The following is a 23982-nucleotide window of genomic DNA, read 5'->3' as shown; positions in this document are numbered from 1 at the left end:
TAAAACAGATCTGGAATGTTAGTGATAGTGTAGATGGAATTTAATTCAATAGTTGTAATGAAAATGTGCTGTAACTCTTTAATATAGCGCTGAAATTCAAATACCCCGCTCTCCAGCCACCCAGTTCAAAAGTATTTTTTTGTGCAAGTTAACGGTTTGAACCATTTTCCAATTAGTGCTCTAGCTACAACAAAAGTGCCTAAAGGCAAGAGCGCTGATTGGAGAAAAGTTCAAACCTTTAGCTCACAAAAAATTACTTTTGAAGTGGGCGGCCAGAGAGCGGGATATTTTATTTTCATATCTATACTAAAAAGTAAGTTATAGGGCAACTTCATTACAGCTGATGAATTCAACTTCATATAAAATATCACTAACATTCTGGATCTGTTTTCATAAAGGGAAAAGTTTACCATCGCTTTAAAATAAAAAAAAACACCTGTCAAGTGAGTTGACAACGGTAAATTACAGTCACTAGTATCAGTGCTATTATCTGTTCAATTTGTAGTTGCGATTTACGCTCGTTGGGTTAGCGCAACTTGAGAGCTTGCATAAATGGTAGGGGAGAAAAAAGTTGCATTCAACACAACATTAATACACTTAAAAGTACAGTTACCCTCGAACACTGTCTGATCAAAAATTATTAAAAAGATATGCTATAAGGTGTCTAAATATGGGTATGTATCTATGCATGCATGTGTGTGTACATATGTATTTGTGGTTTACTGTATATATTTAACATTCTAATGTTCACTTACAGGATAATGTAATTTGTATTGTAAATACATATTTCTATATAATACCTTTACCTGTATATCTATTTCTATAGATAAATAGGTATAGATATCTATTTTACGTTAACATTATCCGATATATATAAAATAAATATTTCGTTATTTTCTGTGTGAAGAACATTAGGAATATTAAAGGTGCATCTGGGTTCTCAATTTAGGTGTAATGTGGTGTCGGGTTAGCACACCTGAAGAAATCCTAACTTTAATGCGTGTAAAATATAGATATATATTCTATGGATTATTTAGAATTGTTTACAGTATGTTTAATTTAAATAATAGCGATAAATAGCGCTCCACTCGTGATCTAGCCCTTAAAAGGCAATGTGCCTGGCTAAAATTTAAATCAATATTAAGCTAAAATTGGCTAATATAAAATGTTGACCATGGTTTTTTTTTTTTTTTTTGTACGAATTATCATTTTAAATGATTTAAGTTGAATTTTGCAATTACTAATTGCTTTGGAATGCTTAAAGTGAAAGTAAATCCTTAAACGCTAGGATTTACTATTGAAACAGATAAAGGGCACTTTCATTCATGAAGTATAAGATACTGCATATACAAAGCTCCTTTATTTGAGTGAATCGATCGCCGCTCTTAGCTCCTACAGCAGAGCACGGCTAAAAAAATTTTGGGCTAAGAGGTGACATTTTCACCCCTTAGGCAATAGCAGTGCGGTAAATCCGGCTGCCGTGGGCTGCTGTAGCAGCTAAAAACTGCGATCGATTTGAATAAAATAAAGGAGCTTTCTAGATGAAGTATCTTATACTTCATGAATGAAAGTGCCCTTTATTTGTTTCAATAGTAATTCCTAGCGTTTGTGAAACGCTAGGATTTACTTTCACTTTAAGAAACATTTATAAATAATCGAAAATGTTATATTATATGTTATATTACAAAGTAATATACGGCTCCTGCCCGGTTACGTCTTAGTTCCACCCGACTGAAAAACACAGTTAATCTGACGTCACTTTGTCACTGAGTAGCATGTTTCATAGCTTGGCTGCTCTTACTGCTAAGAACGTTTTCTTGTCATGTTATTTGCTTGTTATAAAAAGTGTTCCCTCTGTATTTATACCCTGAATTTATTTATAATAAATGTGTAATAATTTCCCCTCTTAAGCACTCCTTTATTTATTTTCTTTCTTTCTTGAGAGAAACTTCAATTTCTCTGATCAGTTTTGCTTCCTTAAAGGGACAGTCAACACCGGATGCAACTTAACTCCATACCTTAGATCAGGAATAAAAGATGCAGCTGCACTGCATCGCATGTTGATGAGCTCTAACGGTATAGGAGTAATCACCCAAAATACATATGTTTATTCTGTGTAGATATGGCCGCCAAACTCCCCCCACTGTTATGTATTTACTTTCTATTTAATTGAATCTCCCAATCATAATCCAATCCTCGGTTGGATTAGCACGCGTTCACAGAGAATCACGGATGCGCAATGGATTAGGAACAACTCAATCTAACCACTAAGGTAATCACACTTAGGATTTCGGCTTACGTTTGCGAGCGGGCATAAGATCATGCGCATTATCTAAACGGCAACGTCGCCCTTTGGAGCATGAACGAGCAGGGAAAATATTAGAGAAGGGGACGGAGGAGGGGGAGGAGTTTGGCGGCCATATCTACACAGAATAAACATGTATTTTGGGTGATTACTCCTATACCGTTAGAGCTCATCAACATGCGATGTGGTGCAGCTGCATCTTCTATTCCTGATCTAAGGTATGGAGTTAAGTTGCATCGGGTGTTGACTGTCCCTTTAATGAACCTATTCTGAAGTTTTTGTCTTTTTCAAAAAGGAGTGCCCAAATATTTCTCTATATTCATCCAGAGGTTGTACAGGGTATTTATATAGCAGCCGAATTGTGCTTTCTTCCTCCGTGTATATGCCCATTTATGTATGCTAATATCTTGCTTTTGAAGTAGCTTCCAAGCACTGAGCAATGCTTCATAGTTTGTGCCTTACATGAACCACTAAATATTTATTCTTGAATTGAGACCTAAAATGGTTTTGTGTAAAAATTGTGCTTTGTCGCACACTCTATATAAAGAGGACAAAAAGCAAAATATGTAAGGTTATGAAAATGCTGCAAATTTTCTGAACCAGCTTTTTGATTTGCAGAATTTTGCAGGCCACAGAATTTGCCTCTTGGTCTCTCTGGGGAATGTGGAACAAACACAATTTTTACACAAAAGCAAGAGTTGTTAAATGTCCTTTTAAGCAGTGTGTTGTGGCCTGCTGTGTTCTTGTTTTACAAATGTGTTATTTTATATTTGTGTAAAACCTCAATTGCCATTTATTTGCCCGTTTTATTCCAGTTTGTATGAATACCTTGAAACACAAGTACATTCAATTCATATTTAATTACTTTATATAATTTATTATTATCCAAATATTGAAACACTGCTCTCTCAGTTCCTTATCTAGGAAGGATATTGATTAACACTTTTTTTAATATAATAACCTTATAGTCCTTTAGTACAACTCTTTGTAACCTATCCTAACCAGTTGCTTAGCCATGTGCTAATATTTTCATTACTTTCCAGCTCATTGATTGTATGCAATGATCTCTGTGGTACAGTATTATAAGCTTTTATGAAATCCATATGGGTCAGTTTGTTTTGTGAGACAGTGATAAGGAACTTGGATAGAATAGTTTCATATGATTTGTTTATCATAAACCATATACTATGTCTATATCATATTGAAAAAAATATATTTGTATGCCCTCTATTTGCCTCCCCACTACTTGATGGTCAGTGGGAGCACTTCAGCTTTGCCCCTGTCCTGTGATACCACATCTTTCATGTATTCTGCCTAGAATTTCATAAATATGACCGATATACAAATAATCCACAGTGTAAATTTAAATGGACAGTCAACACCAGAATTTTTGTTGTTTAAAAAGATAGATAATCCCTTTATTACCCATTCCCCAGTTTTGCATAACAAACGCGGTTATAATAATACACGTTTTACCTCTGTAATTACTTTGTATCTAAGCCTCTGCAGACTGCCCCCTTTTTTCAGTTCATTTGACAGACTTGCACTTTAGCCAATCAGTGCTCACTCCTCGGTAAATTCATGTGCATGACCTCAATGTTATCTATGTGAAACAAATTAACTAATGCCCTCTAGTGTTCAAAATGCTTTCAGATTAGAGGCGACCTTCAAGGTCTAAGAAATTAGCATATAAACCTCCTATGTTTAGCTTTCAATTAAGAATACCAAGAGAACAAAGCAAAATTGGTGATAAATTAAATCGGAAAGTTGTTTAACATTACATGCCCTATTTGAATCATGAAAGTTTTTTTTTTGGACTTGACTGTCCCTTTAAACAGAATGAGATTGTAATATAATATTTTTGTGTATTAACAAAAATCTGGTAGATACTTTACCAATCCTATATTCAACTCAGCTTTGTTTGTACAGTCTGCCTGTTGCTTGTTTTATATATGTCTCTAATTGTTATCAGCAGATGAGATAGATAAGGAGAAAACCTGGGTTCAAACATGCTGGTGCCCATTACTTTATAGAATAAAAAGTACTTATTATAGAAACTAAACCTCTACAATTACATCTTCAATATACTTTAAGAATGCATCTACATATTCTCAGGCTATTCTTTGCTTTGAATTTATTGTTATAGCTACTTTATTTGATTATTATCCATTTAAATATGTGGCTCCTGTAGGTGGTATGTGATGCAAACTGTTCCAATTTTTTTATCACATCTTTTAAGTTTTTGGACCCCTAACAACTATCTGATACTTGTAATGGTTTTATTGATAGCCGTATAATTTTGCCTATCTCCTACCTTTTAAACCAACGTTCAGCCTACATCAGACTTCAGACCAGATATTTGGTGTAACTACCCCTTACCTTTAATAGTTGTCTGGTGTTAACCCCAATTGTGCCATATTGCTATAGATGACCGCACCAGACACAGGACAGTAGAAGAGAAGGGAGTAGAAAGCCATGGGCCTGGCTTCCGTAGTTATTCAGAAGCCAGGCATTTCCGTTCATTAGAGTACAGGTAACATGAGAGGGGAAAGGGTGGCACCTGAAGTCCTGGTTCATGTTGTGTATGAGATTTAAGAGGGGTGCTAAGTCCTTTCCTGCTGATCATCCTTTGAGATGGAAAGCAATGGAAAAGCAGTTACTCAAAATAACAGTAGGGGGGGACATGTTATTAGGAAGCTGCATAACTGGTGAGGAGGGAAAGAAAGGTGATTTGATTTAGTGCCAGGTTGCTCCACATAGTCACAATGATATAGAGTTATGCATCCCTGAACTAGAGTAATTTTTTTTTATTAACAATGCACAGTTTAGTGCCTCCCTTTTGGTTTTGAGACATTGTATAGCTTTTTATTTATTTGTTTATTTTTAGTGGTGAGTGTTTTAAAAATATTTTTCTAAACTTAAAATCTTTTTTTATGCAGTATAAAAACATGATTGGGGTTTAAAACTTGTTAAACGCTTGACAGAACTTTTGGGAGTTTTACTACCACGTCCTTTTGATTTTAGATTGATGAATAATTTAGTTTGGCAGTGTTCCTTTATTATTCACTGCAGTATGCCTGCAGTGCAGCGTGACAACAATAATTGTAAACCTATGGTTCTGAAAGAAAGCACAGCAGTAACTGTTATTATTTTGCAATGAGTCACTAGAACCTTGAAATGTATAAATCAATGGATAGCAAAAAAAAAATCTTGATTGTAACAGATTACTGCCAAAAGAATACAAAGGCATATTCCTTTCTCTCTTGTTTATATTGCAGAACACTATTCTATGTATAGAACACCAAACAATATTTTATACAAGTGCAACTTTTCCCTGCCACATAAAGAATGAGGCAATACTTCTACAATGAAATGTTAATTTGCATTAAAGGGACATTAGTGCAATATTACAATGTTCTAATTATTTGAAGCATTTTACTATTGCACAAGTGTTGCTTGGCAGCTATGGGTTCCGTTTATCAAGCTGCCATCTTGTGTCCGACTAAAAGGAAAATGATAAATCGGTTCACAAACAAGTCATCCTTATTGAAAATCATAAATTATTCTCTGTATCAATACAAATATGATGGTGATCATCCGGTGTGTTTTGATTTATCTCATCCTATTTTAGAGTTTAAAGGGACATTAAACCCAAAATATTTATTTCATGATTCAGATAGAGAATACAATTTTAAACAACATTCCAAATTACTTCTATTATCTAATTTGATTCATTCTTTAGATATCCTTTGTTCAAGAAATAGCAATGCACATGAGTGAGACAATCACACAAGGCATCTATGTGCAGCTACTGAGCCTATTTAGAAATGCTTTTCAAAAAATATCAAGAGAATTAAGCAAATTAGAAAATAAAAGTAAATTGAAAGTTGTTTAAAATTGCATGCTCTTTCTAAACCATGAAAGGAAATAATAGGTTTCATGTCCCTTTAATATTCATAATAATAATTGAATTATGTTCACTGGTATATTCATGTCTAGATCTTCAATTTACTTTCAATAGCTTTTAGGTGGTAGACAAAATAAAGGAATAGGATGCCCAGACATCTAGAATATCTGAGGAATTGTCCTAGAGCTGTTAAAAGGGCTGACATTGCAGTACCCCCACATTACTTTTGTGCTAGCAATAAGATCACTATCATGATACCACGTTGCCTATGTAATTTGAGGTTCCATCTAAACAGGGAATAAATGTAACCACTGTATAATGAGGTAATCTCAGCCAATAGCCAGTGGTGTTTTTGAAATGAGCAACCATCATTTTCATGTTCCCTTCACACATTTAAGGCTTTGACACACTGCAAGCGATGCAGTGCGAGGCGAAGCAGCTGCTTTGCGTCGCATCGCTTCTGAAGTTCAGATATTTCATCTCTGAGCACTCAGCTACGCGACCTGACAGCAGAGTGCTCAGGGATGAAAAGGCAGGACACAGCGCGCACAACTGCATCTACACGCTGCACGCTGCGCTCCGCTTGCAGTGTGTCACAGCCTTAATAAATGTACTTTGTTTTTCTGTTTTTTGGCTAGTCTGTTAGTTTGCCTAGCCAGTAGTTATAAAAACCATCTTACCTGGTATATACCTTGCACGGCCTCGCATTTACCGTGATCATGGGGTTTCTGACACCTTTGAATCACATGGGGTTTCCATATTTGCTTGCAATTGCATAAAATTTCTGCGCAAATCACATCTTCATGTCCAATTTGATACAAGGTTCAAATTTTTGTTTTCTACCTTGACTGATACCTTGGGGTACTTTTGTGTTCAACTGCCAGTAGGACATGGCTGGAGAGTTGCGGTTACATGCATATGTCATTTCTGATTGGATTACTGCTCATGTTCTGCAGCATTGTTGCTCCTAAGCAGGACCCTAACTCTGTTTAACCCTTGCAATTATTTTAAGCACAGAGCTACCTACGAGCATCTAGGTAATAATAAAGTGTTTTAATGAATTAGAACATTTTATTTTTGCGCTATTATTTTATTTAAATAGACATAACGTCCTGTTTTGTGTTGCTACCACCTTTTATTTACCTAGCAATTAAAGGGACACTAAACCCAAATTTTTTCTTTCATGATTCAAATAGAGAATACAATTTTAAACAACTTTCCAATTTACTTCTATTATCTAATTTGCTTCATGTTTTAGATATCCTTTGTTGAAGAAAGAGCAATGCACATGGGAGAGCCAATCACAGGAGGCATCTATGTGCAGCAACCAATCAGCAGCGACTGAGCCTATCTAAATATGCTTTTCAGCTAAGAATATCAAGAGAATGAAGCAAATTAGATAATAGAAGTAAATTAGAAAGTTTTTTAAAACTGCCTGCTCTTTCTAAATCATGAAAGAAAAAAATTAGGTTTCATGTCCCTTTAAGCTCAGAATCGATGTTTATTCTATTATATAGTACAAGAACAAACTCCTTCCTTTTTTTTTTTTTTTTTGTAAAACAGATGATGCATTTTAGGTTCCAGTTGTGAATAACCAGTGTGGAGAAATATAGCTCTATTCTATATTTCTTGCTGTAATGCATATAGTGTGTATGACATTTCATTTGTACTTTTAATGTTTAATTTAAAGCAGGGCCGGGTATGTAGGGATATTTTTTACCCTGCTTATCATTTTGCTTATTATTTTTGTGATCCCAGTGGCATTCAGTGCAGCTTTACAGCTCTTTTGCTTCCCTTTGCAGTGCTTGATGAAGCTGACAGGATCCTAGACATGGGCTTTGCAGATACAATGAATGCAATTGTAGAAAACCTTCCAAAGAAACGTCAAACTCTCCTCTTCTCTGCAACGCAGACAAAATCTGTTAAGGATCTTGCACGTTTGAGCTTGAAAGATCCAGAGTATGTGTCGGTTCATGAAAAAGCAAAATTCAGGTAGGTTTATTTTTTTATGTTTTGGCTGCCAGAGTGACGTTCCAAATGCTGAAACACCAACCGTAACTTTTTATAGCATATAATATAGTACAAATATAAAGGGCTCATTGTCCTGCCCGCAGCTCTCATAGCACAACGGGCTTTGTCTGTACAACTGTCCTTAAAGGAACTAATAGTGACATCTCGCCTTATTGGTAACAGATGGCATTACTGTTGGATCACATCTAGGTCTGGGAAGCTCTAATGTTGGGATCATAATCAATTATCAGCCAGACATTTAAAAGTCTTTGATTTGTGCCACACACCTGTTAATGCCAGTCTAGGTAATATCCCAAGAGCTCAATATCTGTTTCATTTTTTTTTGTGCTATTAAATATTTTAAGGGTATGATGTTTCTGTTTTATGATATTTTCTCATTATTTTTTTCCTCTTTTGCACCACAGGGTACGCACTATCAGTAAATACTTTTTTGATGCTTAACGTTATTCTATTTAGTTGCTTTGCTAACAACATTTTTTAATAATTACTGAATTACCTGCATAGTTGTTAGAAATGTATTTTATTTACTGAAAGGGGCATATACATACATACATACATACATACATACAAACTTACATACATACACACGTTTGTGGACACCCCTACTTATTGATTTTCAGCTACAACCATTGCTAGCAGGTGCATAAAATCTGGCAAATAGTCATGAAATCTCCATAGATACTGTATCCATTGGCAGTACAATGGGTGAGAAAAAAAAATGTAAAAATGAAGCTCTCCAAAATGCCAAAGTTTCAGTGCTTTATTTTAGAAAGTGCAGAGTCAAACAGCCACTAGTACAATGGGTGAGCTCAGTGACTTTAAACGTGGCACCATTGCCACAAGACAGTTTGTAAAATGTTTGCCTAGACCAACATTAAAGGGTTAGAAATCGTTGCACATGTATAATTAAATAAAACAGATCATCATGATATTAAATATTATACAGGTATAATATATATACAGGGGAAATAATCAGCTGATTAGTAAACATGGTTATTTTACCTGCTCTCCTCCAAGGTAATCCTGACAATCTGGCCTGTTAGGGAGGCCTGAGGGCAGGTTTGAAAACCAGTGGTCTAGGGGTACTTTGAAGAGGATTAGGCGACATCGTAAGGAGATAAGCATGCAAAGTCTGCTCTCCCTGGAACTCCGGTGTCAACGTCATGATCCACGTGTCGTGCATGACGCGCCGCAGAAGAGAAGACTATGGGGCTGAATTTGCACATGCATTAGTCAGCAAATAGCTTTAATGCGCATGCGGGCCACTGTGATGTTTCTACCTTGGTGTTGTTATAGAGGCACATATTGCACCAAGCCCATTATTTTACTCAATATTATTTTTATTATAAAAATGACAAGAAAACCTATAGCAAACTTTTAAAAGCTACCATTTACAAATATATTTATCATATATAGAAGTTTTAAATAGTTGGAAAAAATGTAGTTTCCTATACCTTTTAGTGCTAATATTATTAAATATATGCGTCTAGGAGCAATAGCCCAGCCATGCAGTGGTAGATCAAGAAGCACAACTCAGATTAAGTAAAATTTAATGTTAAACAAATAATAATAACTTCTGGTATGTGGTCAACAACCCAGTCTATGCCATAAAGTTCTAATCCTCTCCGGTAGGTCAAGTATCACTGTGCCAACAATGTACCAACTTAGCAGTTCACTCCTGGCTTGTTTGAGGCGCAACTAAGTAGTCTGCCGCTGTTGGGTGAAAATCACAATACCTCCAAAACCTCTACTTGTCTGGGAATCGACCGGACTTTCTCAAGAGGGTTTAATATTAAGTGATTTAGCATGTCCAGGATTGCCTCTTAAATAGGAGTACCAACTCCCCCTTGTGGAGTTAAATAAATACTTTCAATTTACACATATGAAATTGATACATGGAGATATCTTCTAAAAAAATATACAATTTAACAATAAAACAATTATACTGTTCTAAAAGATGTGTACACACATGCATGCCCCCAGAAAAGTTAATGGAATATTTACTACATAATTCCGGAGAGTACAATATAAAAACAATGTATTGGGAAAAATATATATGTACATATCAAAGTGATCCCCTCACACATTGCATTACATAGTTTTAACTACATGTACACAAAATGGAAGATATTACCCCCCTCCCGTATACACACATGTAAGTACCCTAAGAGGACAAATTATTTTCCAGATTTTTCCCACAGAAAATTATTAATTCCCTTTTACAATGAAATAAAATGCAATTGAGAGACACTTCACATATATGCATGTAAATCTAAATCCACATTTAACCCATATGGTTGTAATGTACCAAGTTTGAAAATGCAATATGTTTCCTGTGCTCCTAAAACTCTACCAAACCAGTTTGAACTGTTTCTAGATTTACCAAAGTATATGAGAAAATTAACTTTAAAAAAGATATTTTATCAAAAATCCAAAAAACTAGTGGAATATATAATCAAGAACAACTAGAATTCAGAGACTTGGATACCTTAAAAGTATTAAGGGATCTGGGGAGCGAGAGTCATATGAGGGAATATAAACCTGAAGCACACAACTTGGATATGAGCGATCTTCTAAACTTGTCTACATATGAGGAAGATCCTAAAATTTCACAGACAAAACTTAAAAAGAAATCACCCTTATTACAAGAAGATTTGAAGAAGGGATTTAGCCAAACCGACATTTTTGAATAAACATAATGATAATCTTAGTGTTCCAGAAAGAACAGACATGATTATTTAATGAAGCCAATCACTTCCTAGGTGACCATGATACCTATATGGTATTAGAAAGGGATACAACTTCCCAGTATGTTAAAATTTTGAATACGTTAAGTTGAGCAAAAAACATGAACATGCTTACTAATGCCGAATACCATTTGTTGTTTGAGCTACACCCCAAAATATCAATGTTTTATCATCTTCCAAAACTTTATAAAGATGCATGTAATCCACCAGATCGCCCAATAGTGTCTGGCATTAGTTCACTATGTGATAACTTTTCCAAATATGTGGACTTTTATCTTCAACCCGTAGTCCAGAAGACATCGGCCTACCTGAAGGATACAACAGAAACTATTGGAATGTTTGAAGGTATAACTTGGGAGACAGATTTTTGGTGGTTAATGTGCAATGTTGCCTCCCTCTATACATGCATTCCCCACAAAGGAGGGGTTGAGGCAGTTAAGGATGAATTATGTAGGTGGAATATACCAGGTTTACATATTGATTTTATACTGGAAGCCATTACTTTTATCCTAGTACATAATTATTTTGTCTTTGAAAATGTTTTATAATCAGATACAATGCACTGCGATAGGGGCAACATTTGCCCCATTGTATGCCAATATTTACATGAATAATTTTGAAAGACCTTACATTTGGCAAAATAATCCATATCAATCTAATTTAATAAAGTACTATAACTACATAGATGACGTAATTATTTAATGGAAAGGGATTAGTGAGTAAATTTAAAAAAAAAAATCTCAATAACTTTTTAAAGTTTATAGGGAAATACCCACAAGATCAGATGGAACTTTTGGATTTGAAACTAAATATTGAAAATTGCAATAGAGTAGCTGTCTAAAATGTTCGAAAATCCAACTGAGAAAAAGTTATATTAATGCCAAAAAGTGTGCACAAGAAACAATGGATTAAATATGTGCCATATGGACAATAACTTTAGAATAAGACGTAAGTTTACCCATGTACATTATTACATGAAAGAAGCAGAGGTCCTTGATAATAAGTTTAGAGAAAAGAGATATGATGAGAATACATTAATGGGAGTTAAACAAAAGGCACTCAATTGTGATAAATATTAAATGTTAAATATGCAATAGGAGATTCTAGTAAAGGAAGCAGAAATGCTAAATTACAGGAATTTTCATCATCACATTTAATGAAGGAGCAAGAGCAGTAAAGCGTCTGCTTAAGAAACATTGGGCTATTTTAAAGGCTCTGTTTTGGCCCGTTATAGGTGATAATGCCCAAATAACATTTAAGAGAGGAAGAAATCTTAAAAATCTGTTGGGCCCCAAGTAAATTAAGATCAAATATGGTTATAAAAAAGAATTTTTTTTTTTTTGAGTGTTGCCAATGGAACTTTCAAATGTGGAAAAACAATATGTAACTTGCGCCCATGTGGATAGATCAGTGATGTATCACAATCTTAATAGGTCTGCTGAGTTCAATATTGGTGTGAGAACTAATTGTGATTCCACATTTGTAGTGTACTTATTAACATGTGGGTGTGGGCAAAGGTGCATAAAATGTAAAATAAGAACAAGGGTAAATGGCCATCTGTATAATATCAAGAATGTTAGAGAAAATGTATCAAACATAGTGTGCCTTTGCACTTTCAAAATGGTCATAATAGTAATCCTGAATCATTAAACGTAAAGGTGATTAACTGGATACCCCCTACTATAACTAATAGATTATTAAAATTAAGACAACAGGAAACGTATTGCATTTTCAAACTCTGTACATTACAACCATATGGGTTAAATGTGAATTTCGATTTGCATGCATATATCTGAAGTCTCTCTCAATTGCATTTTATTTCATCATAAAAGGGAATTAGTCATTTTAACTTTTTTGATGTTCAATTTTAAATTTTAATTTCTTTCATGTAATTGGCAAGAGTCCATGAGCTAGTGACATATGGGATATACAATCCTACCAGGAGGGGCAAAGTTTCCCAAACCTCAAAATGCCTATAAATACACCCCTCACCACACCCACAATTCAGTTTTACAAACTTTGCCTCCTATGGAGGTGCTGAAGTAAGTTTGTGCTAAGATTTCTACGTTGATATGCGCTTCTCAGCATTGTTGAAGCCCGATTCCTCTCAGAGTACAGCAAATGTCAGAGGGACGTGAAGGGAGTATCACCTATTGAATACGATGATTTCTCTAACCGGGGTCTTTTTCATGGGTTCTCTGTTATCGGTCGTAGAGATTCATCTCCTACCTCCCTTTTCAGATTGACGATATACTCTCAATTTACCATTACCTCTACTAATAACTGTTTTAGTACTGGTTTGGCTATCTGCTATATGTGGATGGGTGTCTTTTGGTAAGTATGTTTTTTATTTCTTAAGACACCTCAGCTATGGTTTGGCACTTTATGCATTTATATAAAGTTCTAAATATATGTATTGTACTTATATTTGCCATGAGTTAGGTTCATGTATTTCCTTCAGCAGACTGTCGGTTTCATATTTGGGGAATTTAAACATTTTAAGAAATTTATTTCTTACCTGGGGTTTAGTCTTTTTTTTTTTTTTTCTCAATTGACTACTTTCTTGCTATTGCTATTAGGTCCGCGGGTGTGTCAAATGCTAAACTTTATTGCGTCATTCTTGGCGCGGAAAAAGACGTTTATGACGCAACTTCGTCATTTCCGGCGTCATACGTGACGCCGAGACCTTTCACACGGCGGCGTCATTAGTGATGCGAGTGTGTCATTTCCGGTTATTTTTGGCGCCAAAAAAGTTTACGTTGCGTTGTGCGTCATTATTGGCGCCAAATTTTTTGCATTATTTCAATACCCCATTGATGTTTGCCTCTTGCTTTTTTCTCTATCAGAGGCCTATGCTTTTGCATTTTTTTCCCATTCCTGAAACTGCCATATAAGGAAATAGATAATTTTGCTTTATATGTTGTTTTTTCCTCTTACATTGAGCAAGATGTCCCAATCTGATCCTGCCTCAGAAGTTTCTGCTGGAACATTGCTGCCTGACATCGGTTCTACCAAAAAGCTAAGTGCATTTGTTGTAAAAGTGTAGAAATTATTCCACCAAATGTCATTTGTAATAGTTGTCATGATAAACTTTTACATGCAGATAGTGTTTCCATCAGTAATAGTACATTGCCAGTTGCAGTTCCTTCAACTTCTAATGTACATGATATACCTGTAAATTTTAAAGAATTTGTATCTGATTCTATTCTGAAGGCTTTGTCTGCATTTTCACCTTCTAATAAACGTAAAAGGTCTTTTAAAACTTCTCATTTAGCTGATGAAATTTCAAATGACCAGCAACATAATAATTTATCCTCTTCTGATGAGGATCTATCTGATACAGAAGATCCTTCCTCAGACATTGACAGTGACAAATCTACTTATTTATTTAAAATAGAGTATATGCGTTCTTTATTAAAAGAAGTGTTAATTACTTTGGATATTGAGGTAACCAGTCCTCTTGGCGTTCAGTCTAATAAACGTTTAAATGCTGTTTTTAAACCTCCAGGGGTTTCCCCAGGGGTTTTTCCTATTCCTGATATGATTTCTAGGGAATGGAATAAGCCAGGTACTTATTTTATTCCTTCTTCAAGGTTTAAAAAATTGTATCCTTTACCAGAAAAATCTATAGAGTTTTGGGAAAAAAAAACCAAAGTTTATGGGGCTATTTCTACTCTTGCTAAACGTACCACTATTCCTATGGAAGATAGTACTTCCTTTAAGGATCCTTTAGATAGGAAGCTTGAATCCTATCTAAGGAAGGCCTATTTATATTCAGGTCATCTTCTCAGACCTGCTATTTCTTTGGCTGATTTGCAGCTGCCTCAACTTTTTGGTTGGAGAATTTAGCGCAACAAGATTTGGATCCTGACATATGTAGCATTACTCGCTTAATGCAACATGCTAATAATTTTATTTGTGATGCCATTTTTGATATTATCAAAATTGATGTTAGATCCATGTCTTTAGCTGTATTAGCTAATAGAGCTTTGTGGCTTAAATCTTGGAATGCTGATATGACATCTAAATCTAGATTACTATCTCTTTCTTTCCAAGGTAATAATTTATTTGGTTCTCATTTGGATTCTATTATTTCAACTATCACTGGAGGAAAAAGAGTTTTTCTGCCTCAGGATAAAAATCCTAAGGGTAAATCTAAGGCTTCTAATCGTTTTCGTTCCTTTCGTCAAAATAAGGAACAAAAACTCAATCCTCCTCCCAAGGAATCTGCTTCCAGTTGGAAGCCTTCCTCTAATTGGAATAAATCCAAGCCATTTAGGAAACCAAAGTCTGCCCCTAAGTCCGCATGAAGGTGCGGTCCTCATTCTAGCTCAGCTGGTAGGGGCCAGATTAAGGTTTTTCAAGGATTTTTGTATAAAATCTGTCCAAAATCATTGGATTCAGAGCATTGTCCCTCAGGGGTATCGAATAGGATTCAAAGTAAGACCTCCTGTGAGAAGATTTTTTTCTCTCACGCATCCCTGTAAATCCAGTAAAAGCTCAGGCTTTTCCGAAGTGTGTTTCAGATCTGGAGTCTTCAGGGGTAATCATGCCAGTTCCTCCTCAGGAACAAGGTTTGGGGTTTTATTCAAACCTATTCATTGTACCAAAGAAAGAAAATTTATTCAGACCAGTTCTGGATCTAAAAATTTTGAATCGTTATGTAAGAGTACCAACTTTCAAGATGGTAACTATAAGGACTATTCTGCCTTTTGTTCAGCAAGGACATTATATGTCCACAATAGACTTGCGGGATGCATACCTTCATATTCCGATTCATCCAGAACACTATCAGTTTCTGAGATTCTCTTTTCTAGACAAGCATTACCAATTTGTTGCTCTTCCATTTGGCCTAGCAGCAGCTCCAAGAATCTTTTCAAAGGTTCTGGGTGCCCTACTATCTGTAATCGGAGAACAGGGTATTGTGGTTTTTCTTTATTTGGACGTTATCTTGGTACTAGCTCAGTCTTTACATACTGCAGAATCTCACACAAATCAACTAGTGTTGTTTCTTCGGAAACATGGTTGGAGGATCAATTTACCAAAAAGTTTCTCGATTCCTCAGACAAGGGTCACCATTTTAGGCTTCCAGATAGATTCAGTGTCCATGACTCTTTCTCTAACAGACAAGCGACGTTTAAAAATGGTCGCAGCATGCCGGCACCTTCAGTCTCAGTCATTCCCTTCAGTGGCTATGTGCATGGAAGTTTTAGGTCTCATGACTGCAGCATCGGACGCGATCCCCTTTGCTCGTTTTCACATGAGACAGCTTTGCATGCTGAATCAATGGTGCAGGGATTATACAAAGATATCACAATTAATATCCTTGAATCCCAATGTACGACAATCTCTGACATGGTGGATAGATCTCCATCGTTTGATTCAAGGGGCTTCCTTTGTTCGGCCAACCTGGACTGTGATTTCAACAGATGCGAGTCTTTCAGGTTGGGGAGCTGTTTGGGGATCTCTGACAGCACAAGGGGTTTGGAAATCTCAAGAGGCGAGATTACCAATAAATATTTTAGAACTCCGTGCAATTCTCAGGGCTCTTCAGTCTTGGCCTCTTCTAAAGAGAGAACCGTTCATTTGTTTTCAGACAGACAATATCACAACAGTGGCATATGTCAATCATCAGGGTGGGACTCACAGTCCCCAAGCTATGAAAAAAGTATACTTGCTTGGGCGGAATCCAGCTCCTGTCTAATCTCTGCGGTGCATATCCCTGGTGTAGACAATTGGGAGGCGGATTGTCTCAGCCACCCGACTTTACATCCAGGGGAGTGGTCTCTCCATCCAGATGTGTTTTCTCAGATTGTTCAGATGTGGGGTCTTCCAGAGATAGATCTCATGGCCTCTCATCTAAACAAGAAACTTCCCAGATACCTGTCCAGGGATGTTCAGGCGGAAGCAGTGGATGCACTGACACTTCCTTGGTGTTATCATCCTGCTTACATCTTCCCGCCTCTAGTTCTCCTTCCAAGAGTGATCTCCAAAATCATCATGGAACAGTCTTTTGTGTTGCTGGTGGCTCCAGCATGGCCACACAGGTTTTGTTATGCGGATCTGGTTCGGATGTCCAGTTGCTCGCCTTGGCCACGTCCGTTACGGCCGGACCTACTATCTCAAGGTCCGTTTTTCCATCAGGATCTCAAATCATTAAATTTGAAGGTATGGAAATTGAACGCTTAGTTCTAAGTCATAGAGGTTTCTCTGACTCAGTGATTAATACTATGTTACAAGCTCGTACATCTGTCTCTAGAAAGATTTATTATAGAGTTTGGAAGACTTACATTTCATGGTGTTCTTCTCATAAATTCTCCTGGCATTCTTTTAGAATTCCTAGAATTTTACAGTTCCTTCAGGATGGTTTGGATAAGGGTTTGTCTGCAAGTTCCTTGAAAGATCAAATCTCCGCTCTTTCTGTTTTATTTCACAGAAAGATCGCTATACTTCCTGATATTCACTGTTTTGTACAAGCTTTAGTTCGTATTAAGCCTGTCATTAAATCAATTTCTCCTCCTTGGAGTCTTAATTTGGCTCTGAAGGCTTTACAGGTTCCTCCATTTGAGCCTATGCATTCTTTGGACATAAACTACTTTCTTGGAAAGTGTTGTTCCTTTTGGCTATCTCTTCTGCTAGAAGAGTTTCTGAGCTATCTGCTCTTTCTTGTGAGTCTCCTTTTCTGATTTTTCATCAGGATAAGGCAGTTTTGCGGACTTCTTTTCAATTTTTACCTAAGGTTGTGAATTCTAATAACATTAGTAGAGAAATTGTTGTCCCTTCCTTATGTCCTAATCCTAAGAATTCTTTGGAAAGATCCTTACATTCTTTGGATGTGGTAAGAGCTTTGAAATATTATGTGGAAGCTACTAAAGATTTCTGGAAGACTTCCAGTCTATTTGTTTTATTTTCTGGTCCTAGGAAAGGTCAGAAGGCTTCTGCTATTTCCTTGGTTGAAACTTTTGATTCATCAAGCTTATTTGGAGTTGGGTCAGGCCCCGCCTCAGAGAATTACAGCTCATTCTACTAGATTGGGCTCCACTTCGTGGGCTTTTAAGAATGAAGCTTCAGTTGATCAGATTTGCAAAGCGGCAACTTGGTCCTCTTTGCATACATTTACTAAATTCTACCGTTTTGATGTATTTGCTTCTTCAGAAGCAGTTTTTGGTAGAAAAGTTCTTCAGGCAGCTGTTTCAGTATGATTCTTCTGCTTTTTGATTTGTTTTTTTCTTTCAAAAATGGAAATAAACGTATATTTTTTGGGTTGTGGATTAATTTTTGCAGCGGAATATGGCTGTTTTTATTTTTATTCCCTCCCTCTCTAGTGACTCTTGAGTGGAAGACTCCATATCTTGGGTATTGATATCCCATATTTCACTAGCTCATGGACTCTTGCCAATTACATGAAAGAAAACATAATTTATGTAAGAACTTACCTGATAAATTCATTTCTTTCATATTGGCAAGAGTCCATGAGGCCCACCCTTTTTATGGTGGTTATGATTTTTTGTATAAAGCACAATTATTTCCAAATTTCCTTTGTTGATGCTTTCTACTCCTTTCTTTATCACCCCACTGCTTGGTTATTCGTTAAACTGAATTGTGTGTGTGGTGAGGGGTGTATTTATAGGCATTTTGAGGTTTGGGAAACTTTGCCCCTCCTGGTAAGATTGTATATCTCATATGTCACTAGCTCATGGACTCTTGCCAATATGAAAGAAATGAATTTATCAGGTAAGTTCTTACATAAATTATGTTATCTGCAATAGATGTTGTCCTCTTAGGGTACTTTATATATGTGTGTATACGGGGGAGATCTTCCATTTTGCGCACATGTAGTTAAAACTATGTATGCAATGTGTGAGGGGATCCCTTTGGTATGTACATATATATTTTCCCAATACACTTTTTTTTATATGGTGTACTCCATAATTATCTAGTACAGTGTTTCTCAACTCCAGACCCCAGGACCCTTAACAGGCCAGATATTCATTATATCTTAACTAGAGCACAGGTAAAATATTCAGCTAATTGGTGAGAGCTGGTTAGTAACCATTGTTACTGACCAGCTGATTATTTCACCTGTGCCCTAGTTAAGATACAATGAATATCTGGTCTGTTAAGGGTTCTGAGGACTGGAGTTGAGAAACACTGATCTAGTAAATATTCCATTATAAATATCAAACCTAAATCCTTTTCTGGGGGCATGCATGTGTGTCTTTTAGAAAAGTATTTTTATTGTTAAATTTTATATTTTTTAGAAGGCATCTTTGTGCATCAATTTCATATGTGTAAATTGAATGTATTTATTTAACAGAGTATGAAAGGGAGAGAAAGATTGGGGCTTAACTAGCACTTTTTTACTAGTATATTGTGATAAAGTTAAAACTTAACTTTTAATAATGTGCATCCCCAAGGCAGAACATACAGTGATCTGAGATGTCATCGCAGAAAATGCAGCATGTCTGCAGAAAGAATGGGACATATGCAGGAACTGTCAGCGATTTAACTTTGCAGCACTGCTCCACATTAGGCTGTTCTTTTCAAACAGAGCTGTGCTCTGGCTGCATTGTGTACGTTTTTCTTAACACAGTGCATTCAGAGCAAAGTGCTGTTTGAAGTGAACAGTCAAATATGCAGTAGAGCCGCAAAGCAGCAGTGTATTAATTGTTGACTGGCTCTCAGAGATTTTTCCTAACCCGCCACCCTAGCCTTTCCCAGTCTGCAAAGCTGTTTTTTCTGAATGTAAGATGTTAGTATGAGCAATGCACCTTTTTTAATACTACACTTCTATGTTAGACAAAGAGAAAAGGAAACAAATTTATTCAAGGGACATTTTAGAAATATTTTTTTGTCTGCAGCTAATTTGCAATGCAATTTTCAACTACTGCACTATATTATAAAACTTTAAAAATGGCTTTATTCTCCAGTTAACCAACACATTACAATTGTACTGGTGCTTTAGTGCAGCTAACTAATTTAGAATTGAATTTTATTTAAAAATTACCTGCAGAAAATTTTTCACTAAAAAAATCTCATCGCAGAAAGTGAAAAAAAGTTCTGCCTCTGGGATGTGCATTAAAAATAAAATGAAGGGTCACCCCTTCCAAAAAACAATGTACTAAACCAGCCATTAATACTAAATTAAATTATGTTCGAATCGTGCAATTACCCCCACCCCCCGGTTTCCTGGCCAATATCCGCTCACGTCGGCTTCAGGTGCCATTTGTATCTAATATTTTTATTTAACCCCACAAGTGTGAGTTGGTACTCCTAGTTAAGAGGCACTCCCGGACATGCTAGTTCACTTTTAATATGAAACCATCTTGAGAATGTTCCGTCGATACCCAGATGGAACGCGTAGAGGTCTTTGGAGATATTGTCACGCTACCCAACAGCCTTATACTACGAAGTTGCGTCTCAAACAAGCCTTGAGTCTGAACTGCTACGTTGTTACATTGTTGTTTGTATTTCATGTGTGGTTAGTGCTCCTGCAGTTAGTGCGGGAGGGGGGGGGGGCGATAGTGGGTGGGACCGCTGCACTACAGAAGAAAAAAAAGTTGAGAGCGACAGGGAAGGGAGGGAGAGGGGATCCAAGTTGATGGGGATTTTGGCCCGTGTACACAGGCTTTAGGACTAGTTGATTATAATCTTCCTTCTCATTTACTTTCTATATTTCTGCGTTGAATGTGTTCTTTGCGTGATGAGTTGTGCTTTCCTTGTTTGATCTACATTAAAGGGACAGTATACACATTTTCATATAACTGCATGCAATAGACACTGCTATAAAGAATAAGATGCACAGATACTGATATAAAAATCCGGTATAAAACTGTTTAAAAACTTACTTAGAAGCTCTCAGTTTAGCTCTGTTGAAAAGGTAGCTGGAAAGCCCACTGCAAGTGGCAAATAAGACACTCCCTCCCCCTTCTTTTGCATATGAAAAGAACCTTTACACAAACAGGAGCAAGCTGGAGTAGGTAGCTGACGGTATTCTCATAAAACTTTGGGGCTTGGTTAGGAGTCTGAAAATCAGAGCAATGTTATTTAAAAATAAGCAAAACTATACATGTTTTAAAAAAAAAACTTTATGGGCTACATAAATCATCTACAAAACCTTTATGCAAAGAAAAAATAAGTGTATAATGTCCCTTTTAAGCCTGCAGCAACAGAGTTTAGCTGAATACATTTAAAGGGCCATTCAAGTCAAAATTAAACTTTCATAATTCATATAGAGCATGGGCCACATCTTGAGGATATCGGAACTAGAGCACATGTGAAATAATCAGCTGATTAGTAAACATGGTTATTTTACCTGCTCTCATCCACGGTAATCCTGAAAACCTGGCCTGTTGGGGAGGCCTGCGGACATGTTTGAAAACCAGTGATATAGAGCATTCAACTTTAAAGAAAAAGTATGGAAAATCATGTAATGGCAGAGGACTACATGTAGCCTATGTAAAATAAGTTAGAAGAGGATATAAACTTAGTGGGTCTATGTGATGCAGAAGGGTTTGGCCTCTGCTTATTTGTACCGGTTCTGGGATGGAAGTATTTTAGTTACGTTGTCTGTGGTCTTGATCTGTAATGTTGGACTTAAATTTGAATCTCTTCTGTGGTGAAATCTGTCTGTTAATTTTAAATGATGTATTATGTCTTGACATTAATAAGCATTTTGTACCACAAGATGGAGCTGCTTTTATAATGTATACAAAGAAAGTATTAAACTTTGTTTTAAATAGAACAACCTTCTCAGTGGACTCTATGGGACTAGTTTTTATTTTTCTCATTCCTAACCAATCCCACTTTTTAGCTAACAAGAGAGAGGATCATTTTTAATAATGATAAATAACTTTTAGAATTGGGTTAAAAGGAATATAACTTTATAAAATGCTTTGGCTTCAATTTTTAGGTAGAAGCGGGGGGAAAAAACAGACTTTATCACCGCATGTGCATATATATTTTATAATAAATGTATACTTGAATAGGGATTACTAAAGATATTCTGGTATATATTGTATAATGAAAAAAAGCTATAAATGTGTGTGTATGAACTGAAGTTTTATACACCAGATCTGCTTGTCACACACATTAGACTAGTTTTAAAAAAAATGCTGTTTACTTTTACTCTCCAAATTAGTTTTTTGCTGTGACTGATAGTGATGTTTCCCCATATGTATGCATTTTTATTGATATTCGCTACAACTCTTTAAATTGCTACAGCTGTTTTATTTTTATTTTTTCCCGGTAGATATTCCAGTTTGTGCAAAGGCATTTTGTATACTCCCGTATAGCACTGTGAAGAAAAAAAAAGATCTTATAGTTATTATAGGTATTAACTTAAAAACATTAAAGTTGAACAAATAATAAACAAACATAACTGGAAAATGTTAACATTAATCTGTTGCGTAGTTTGAGATATTTAAAAGGGCGTATTCCAGTCAGCTAGATGAGCCACATACAGTGCTTTGCACAGGTTTTTGCAGGGTTTTCAAAGACAAGATCATTCAAATTCATTAGAAAATACTTCTGGTCTCTAGACATGAGTACAAATATGATCTCAGGAAGAAGTCTTTACATTTAAACTGCAGGCCTTTTTGAATGATCTAGTTTAGCCCTTAGCACTGTGAAAAACCTTTTGTGCATTTGACACATTTTGATTTACCTGAGAAAAGTATGAAGTGGAATTTTTATTTTTGTATTTATATTTTTCTGTCATTTGTGAACCAATTCTGTGGTGCTATTAGACATAAAGTCCCATTGATCACAAGACAAGGTTCTCACAAAGAAGTTCTTCGGCAGAGCCACCCCCTGCTCTCGTTCTACATTTCAGTATGTATCGACGCTGTTATCTCTAAAGTCAGACCACCGTTGCTTCTTAACTTTTGTTAAAGGGACACTGAACCCAAATTTTTTCGTGATTCAGATAGAGCATGCAATTTTAAGCAACTTTCTAATTTACTCCTATTAAATTTTCTTCATTCTCTTGGTATCTTTAATTGAAAAGCAAGATTGCAAGTTTAGGTGCCGGCCCATTTTTGGTGAACAACCTGGGTTGTTCTTGCTGATTGGTGGATTGATTTAACCGACCAATAAACGAGTGCTGAAACAAAAAGAAAACTTAGATGCAAATAAAGATAGCAAGAGAACGAAGAAAAATTGATAATAGGAGTAAATTAGAAAGTTGCTAAAAATTGCTGCTCTATCTGAATCACGAAAGAAAAAATTTGGGTTCAGTGTCCCTTTAAGCACCATCGACTGCACAGCAAGGGCTCCAAAACAGCTCCCACTTTTTAAAGGGACTGTTAACACCAAATATATTATTGTTTAAAAAGATATATAATCCCTTTATTTGCCATTCCCCAGTTTTGCATAACCAACACAGTTATAGTAATACTTTTTACATTTATGATTACCTTGTATTTAAGCTTCTGCATATCTCCTTATCTCAGATCTTTTGACAGAAATGCATTTCAGACAATTTGTGCTGACTCATAAATAACTCCATTAGAGTGAGCACAATGTTATCTATATGGCACACACAAACAAACAGTACATGTTATTATTTATTCACAGCCAGAGAGGGAGATAAGAGGTGGACTGCAGAGTCTTGGCAATCAGCCTTTAACAAAAAATACAGAGAGAAAAAAACAAAACAACTTTGATGATAAAAGTAAATTGGAAAGTTGTTACATGCCCTAACTGAATCATGAAACTTTTTAATTTGGACTTTTCTGTCCCTTTAATAAATGGAGCCCACGGTCTCAAATTATTTTTTATTAATTGTTTTTTCAAAAAGTTTACACAATAACAACAGTGTATATTCATAGAGGCACGTGCTCATTGAATAATATAGTGTATACAGTCCTGGCCAAAAGTTTTGAGAATGACACAAATATTAATTTTCACAAAGTCTGCTGCTTCAATGTTTTTAGATCCCTTTTTTTTTTTTTTAAGATGTTACTATGGTATATTGAAGTAGAATTACAAGC

At 35.9% G+C, this 23982-nt stretch overlaps 1 protein-coding gene across 1 annotated transcript in view; it reads left to right on the top strand.

Annotated features, from left to right (window-relative positions):
- The window catches only part of DDX10 (DEAD-box helicase 10), an 856778-nt gene that overhangs the window by 27472 nt on the left and 805324 nt on the right, over nt 1-23982 (top strand). Inside the window, exon 6 of the mRNA XM_053708541.1 lies at nt 8015-8204. Within this exon, the coding sequence (XP_053564516.1) occupies nt 8015-8204 (190 nt within the window). The remainder of the gene's footprint in view (nt 1-8014; nt 8205-23982) is intronic.

This window comes from Bombina bombina, chromosome 3, assembly GCF_027579735.1.
Source record: "Bombina bombina isolate aBomBom1 chromosome 3, aBomBom1.pri, whole genome shotgun sequence".
In the NCBI taxonomy this organism is placed as follows: Eukaryota; Metazoa; Chordata; class Amphibia; order Anura; family Bombinatoridae; genus Bombina; species Bombina bombina.
The sequence above is the reverse complement of the archived record's forward strand: the minus strand, read 5'-3'. Positions and strand labels throughout refer to the sequence as shown.